Source organism: Trichoplusia ni, chromosome 3 (assembly GCF_003590095.1).
Source record: "Trichoplusia ni isolate ovarian cell line Hi5 chromosome 3, tn1, whole genome shotgun sequence".
Classification (NCBI taxonomy): Eukaryota; Metazoa; Arthropoda; class Insecta; order Lepidoptera; family Noctuidae; genus Trichoplusia; species Trichoplusia ni.
This window is the reverse complement of record NC_039480.1, coordinates 14014018-14019992: the sequence shown is the minus strand read 5'-3', so window position 1 is coordinate 14019992 and position 5975 is coordinate 14014018. Positions and strand designations below refer to the sequence as shown.

General features: G+C 35.5%; 2 protein-coding genes across 2 annotated transcripts; both read right to left on the bottom strand.

Moving 5' to 3' along the window:
• Positions 1-3894, bottom strand: LOC113492023 (ankyrin repeat domain-containing protein 27-like). The gene has a single exon (XM_026869298.1). The coding sequence runs from the start codon at positions 3352-3354 to the stop codon at positions 577-579; it is 2778 nt and encodes a 925-aa protein (XP_026725099.1). The 5' UTR covers positions 3355-3894; the 3' UTR covers positions 1-576.
• A 108-nt stretch (positions 3895-4002) lies between these two features.
• LOC113492024 (H/ACA ribonucleoprotein complex subunit GAR1-like) lies at positions 4003-5768 on the bottom strand. Its single transcript, XM_026869299.1, has 3 exons — positions 5462-5768; positions 4862-5096; positions 4003-4425 (listed from the first exon to the last, which is right to left on the bottom strand). The coding sequence occupies exons 1-3, from the start codon at positions 5471-5473 to the stop codon at positions 4190-4192; spliced, it is 483 nt and encodes a 160-aa protein (XP_026725100.1). The 5' UTR covers positions 5474-5768; the 3' UTR covers positions 4003-4189.
• Between the last annotated feature and the right edge of the window lie 207 nt (positions 5769-5975).

Here is a 5975-nt window from a genome sequence, read left to right as displayed (position 1 = left end):
TTTTATTGTGAGATGCTCTTTTATTTCTACAGGTTGACAGAAAAATAAAGGCTTCGCTATGTATTATTGTCAGTCAAAACTTAAAAATAAAGTAACAATGATTTTTAGTAAAACTTAAAAATACTATTGTTAATATCAGTCTTAGAAGTATCCTGTGTTACTGTGGGTTAAGTAGAGTACATAATGGCACAGACATTTAAGTTGAGACCGTATTTGTGCAAATGGCAAAATATTACGAACACAGCAGGTTTAGTGACCTTCAGACAATACCCACTTAAAAAGTATTTATACACAGTTGAATATGGCCGAGAAATCTAAATGCTAAAAGCTTGTACATTTTAGTATATAAAATATGTATGAGTTGTACGATTGTTACAAATCTATCAGAAAATAATATCGATAAAAGAATAATCTATTACAAATAAAACACATTGTGGAATGTTATCAAACGCGATCAATATCCATACTAAAAAGTTAAAGCTACAAAAATACATATTGTGTCCTTACATTCTAAATGTTCTAAGAACATTTATATTCGAAAATAGCTCTTATCTATACAGATCCTTATCAATACATTTATTCCAATCTATTCGTATATTTATCAATTAAATCTATGATGGTTAAGTGAACTTTTTCTTTAGCAAGGGTCAGAGCAGTTTTATCCGCTCCATTGAGCATTGTTAGATCAGGGTTGTAATTCATAAGTATTTTAGCTGCACCTATGTTACCCATAGCACTGACGTCATGTAATGGCGTGTTTCCTGCCAAATCGATCGCATTTATATTCGCGCCGCTTTCTAAAAGTAACCGAATTACATAAGTTTTGTTATTCAAAGCTGCTAAATGAAGTGGAGTCTGACCCTTTTTATTAACACAGTTTATATTGGCTTTATTGAGTATCAGAATCTTACACATTTCGTCTAAACCATATCGAGCCGAATAGTGCAAGGCGGTGAAACCATGTGTGTCTGAAAAATTAATGTCAAAGTCTGATGAACATTGTTTTGTTTTTTTACAAACCTGACATTCGCACAGAGGGTGGCATTGGCTAGTGGCTGATAGTTTTAAAGCCTCAGGTTTATCCTTAATCTCTAGATAGGCAGAGTAATTTATATTCATATAAAAACAGGCAAGTTTCACATCACCATAAGATATAGCTTTTAAAATTCTATCAATTAATTTTAAGTTTTCTACAGCTTTTGACACTTGGTTATTAGTGTCATTTAATTTCATACTCATTTTCTGCAGATGAAGTGAAGCAGGATTATCAGTTTTACAGTTCAATGTCTTTACGTTAGAACTAGTTATATGAATGTACTCATACAAATTAGGCGTACAAGATTTGAGGACTTGTAAAATCTTTAAATTATGTGCATAATCAAAAGCTGTTTTATTACTTCGATTCTGCAGAGATGGTTCAGCTCCATTTTCTATGAGTAATTTAGCTATGCCTTCATAGCCCCACTTAGAGGCTAGATGAAGAGGCGTATTGCCACTCTCATTCACACAATTTATTCTAATCTTCCTCCGGCTGTGCTCAGCAAAGTATATAAGTGCCTTGACACAATTGAGATGGCCATTATTGACAGCCATGTGTAGTGGGGTGTTCTGGTCAATGTTGGCTTGATTTATATTTGCTCCAGAATGTAATAGCAACAGTAAAGCATTCTGGTGACCTCTAGATGCTGCATAGTGAAGTGGAGTGCACTCATTGAGGTCTGTTGCATTAACCTCCGCACCCATTTCAGTCAGATATTCAACTATGGTAGCTTTACCATGAATGCATGCAACATGCAATGCTGTTAGTCCATGGCTGTCTCTTGATGTTACAGTAGGGGATGTCTTCAATAGGTTTTTGGATAGCTTGCAGCAACATTTTTTACAGTTACATAATGGATGACAGAGTTTGTGATATATTTCTGTGTCACTATCATCATCATCGTCATCCGTAAGGTTGTTCTCAAAAGTAATTTTAAGGATGTTATCTTCATTCTGTTGCATAGTTTGAATGTGTTTCTGGTTTCTCATCAATATTGCCTGCACTTGTTCACAGTGATTTGCTTTGATGAGTTCAAATATGTATTCCAATGTTTCCTCTTTGCTATTAGTGTCACTTGTTGAAATGGACTCAGTTAAACTGTTCCTCCTTTCTTTTCCATTAAGGTTTTCTTCTGTCAGGTTGCTTTCATAGTAGTATGACTCAGGGTCTGGAGGGCCAGCTAGAGCCCCAGACTGAATGTGTTCTATGACAGCTTCTAAAGTTGTTATAAGGAAGGCACTCTCATCACCATCCCCTTTACCCACTCCACTGAAGCGGAACTCCTTCATGTACATAAGTTGACTGTACCAGTTTGGAAGGCCAGACTTGATGACCAGGAACACAAATACTGGTAACAAGTCATCAGCTGTTAGTAGAACAACATTGTTGCTGTCATCCTTCTTGTTGATAGCGTTTAAGGCTTGTTTCAAACACAGCACCTTTTCTAGTACTGTGTTGCATGTATCTATCTTAGCCAGAATCTGCTTAGCTTTAGGTACAGCATGGTATAGTTCCTTCTTTATATCTAAGTCTCTGAGTTGTATGTCACACATGTTTCTGATCTTTTTGTTAAGATGTGAGTCTTCATAGGCGCAGCAGGTGCAGATCGGCTTGAACAATGCTTCAAACACTAGGTGTTGCATGTAACACTCGACAGCTAGCTTGATGTTCTCCAAAACTTGTTTGCAGGACTTTGACTTGTCCCTTAGTCTTCTGTTTTGCAGAGCTATCTGTAAGCATTGTGTGTATAATTCACTTACTGTGTCTCTAAGAGGTCCAACTGCCACAGGTAATGCTGTGTTTTTCTTTAAGAACACTTTTACACTGTGTTCAATTTGATCTAGCACTTGACGGCCCGCTGCTTGTGTCCAGAGTAAATCAATGCAGTCATTGATGGAAGTGAGGTATTCTTTGGATATTGTGTTATCACTAAAATTGGCAGTAGGTTCAAGAGGAGTTTCTATGCACCACACTTTGTATTTGATGAAGTCTTCTGTGTAAAATGTCTCTTCAAACAGTATATGACTTTGTAGGGGTAAGCCTTTGGTAACTTCGAGAGTGATCACTTTATTGGAGACTGTGACTTGCTTCTCAGTGAGTGTACTGTAATGTGTCTCCGGTAACTCGTCACTGGGCACTAGTAAATGGGCACAAAAGTCTTCGACTGCGAACACTCGTGTACTCAAACTTCCGATCCGCGGCACACATATTACCCAAGACTGTGTGATACAGTGTTGAAATAAACTTGCGTATTCGGTCTTTAATTCGACGAAGAATGGGTTATCGGAGATGATCTCGTCGTAAGTACCATCCATTTTAATTTAATGTCCAAAACATCAAATCATTTGCTTTCAATTTGATGCTGTTAGAGTACAAGATTACACAATTATTTGTAAGTCAACTATGGCACCTTGATTTAGCCGAGTGCGAACGAATATTAATTAAGTTATAAAGCACTGAACCTTGCGGCTCGCGACCTAGCATCGCCTACTGTTGCTACACAGCAACAACGTACTACTGACTGACATTTTGACATATGTTTTTTGTTGATGTCGTTACTGTCACTGTCATTTACAAATGACCACAGATAACTTTGCGGCTGATATAATATACATTGAGTTTTTTTTTTTTTGGAAAGACTTACTAAATAATTAAATTATTGTGTCACAGGGTGTTTAACAACCATTCTAGACCCATACACACAGACACCCGAATGCTTGACGAGTCGCATCAAACATTCGTGGATCACGTCATGATCAATAACAGTGGGTTTTGGCTTGGTGACTAAAACAACTCGTTCAACAGAACAGTCTTTATTTTGAATTATTTTCGATTATTTAAAATACTAAAGTATTTCATCTTTTTGAATATGTATCTATTTTAAATAAATTATGTCATACTTAAATTATTTTGGGAAAGTATGTTAAATGCGTTTGGTTTTTAGCTTTAAAACAAAAGCTCAATCAATATTCAAATAATGTTTTATTTAAATTAAATGTACAAAATCAATCACAAATATTACATAACTAATCTATCAGTACAATATTATTCTACTATTATTCCTTCTTCTTTCTGCTTAAAATAAACTTCTTGGTGTCAGTGCAGTCTTTAAAATTCAAACGAAAATTCAAATTCATCTGTGAGCTTTATTTACCCTCTCCTTCCACCAAAACCGCCGAATCCTCTGCCACCAAAACCTCTTCCTCCGAAGCCTCTTCCGCCGAAACCCCTTCCGCCGAAACCTCTTCCGCCGAAGCCACGTCCGCCGAACCCTCGCCCACCAAACCCGCGACCGCCGAACCCAAAGCCTCTTCCTCCAAAGCCTCTACCGAAGCCAAACCCGCCTATTCCCAAACCACCAACCACAATAGGCACTGGGACTGGTACTGAAATATAAAAGAAACGTTATTATTTTTCTCGGCATCAGCGTAATCGTTTCGCGTACATTGCGTTTTTTTTATATGGGCGACTCAAGAATATTGGCTGTCGTTGCACTTTGGATGCATTTTAATCGCGTTACGAATTGAAGAAAAAAAATAATTAATGAAATAAATGCTGTTTATAGAATTTTAAGCAAACATTTATGATTTAATGAAGGCTCTTTACATTTAATTTTTAATTAGTTAAAACAATTCATTAAGTACAAAGCCGGACAATCTGATGGTAATTCAATTAATAACATGCATTAACTATTTTGTAGGTAGAGCATTTCGTATTATATCTTCCTATAAGCCACTCAATTATGCCCAATAACATTATAATTTCATTATGTAATTGACCATTAGCTAATAGATAATTTTATCGAAACGTTGAGAAACTTGCCTGGTCTGCGATAATAATAATATGGATCATAATAGAATTGTCGTTTCACTCTCGATGAAGTGCCCTTTGTCTGGTCTCCCTTGCCGCTGACATCTCCAATTCCATTTTCGTTTAGTATTAGATTCGCTAATGGATTCGATTTTTCGTCCAAGGTTTGCACTGTTTGTTCAACCTTTGTGCCATAAATTTCCTGTATTCCTATTAGGGATACCACGAAGATAGTAAATAGGTAATTCTGGAAACAAATATAGTAAAATGAGTGATGAATGTTGAATTGTTGATTCCATTATTGCGGCACGGCGGCGAAGATCGATCGTAATTTAAATGGATCAGATTCATTTATTAAATTACTTAATTTTAATATAATAAAACACGGCATTACATTAAGTGAAAAAATGATTGATGATAAAATATTGCGTCGTAATTTCCATTTGGAACTTTAAGCATACATACATAGTAATAGGTATAATGTAATTAAAGAAATTATGAAATATGTTCTCAATTAAAGCATAGCACACTTTATTCTATTTACACTGTCTTCACTATTAAATCACTGTTATTTAAATGTATTGACAGTCTCTTTAAACAAAATCCACTTACATAGTTCTCCATTTTATTGCTGCCCTTTTACGACTGACTTGAAAATTGTTCGGCGTCTATATATTAAACGTCGTCCAAACATGCTAATTGACACCGTGGCTCATGTAAACAGTCTGAGACTACTAGATGTCATTTCCCTACACTGGGTATTCCCATAAATAGATTTAAGAGTGCTAATTTATTTTCAATCCTATTATATTTTGAATCATTTTGATGCAAAAGTGTACTTACGTGCATCAGCGGAAAATATTATATTAGTCATAGAAAAAACACACCTACGTTTTGTGTGAACTATTTATTAAGGATTTTGTAAGGTTAGAACGCCCTTTCGTTTAAAAGGAATTTATTCATAGGTGCAAAAATATACCAGTCAACTACTTTAATAAAAGTATTTGTATTCAAATGCAGTCTTTAGTAGCTGTTTAATATAAAAGGGGGGATAAGTTGACAAATGACCAAAACACATTTCAGATCACTAGCGACGAAATACAATTACATTTCCAAGCGTTTTAAA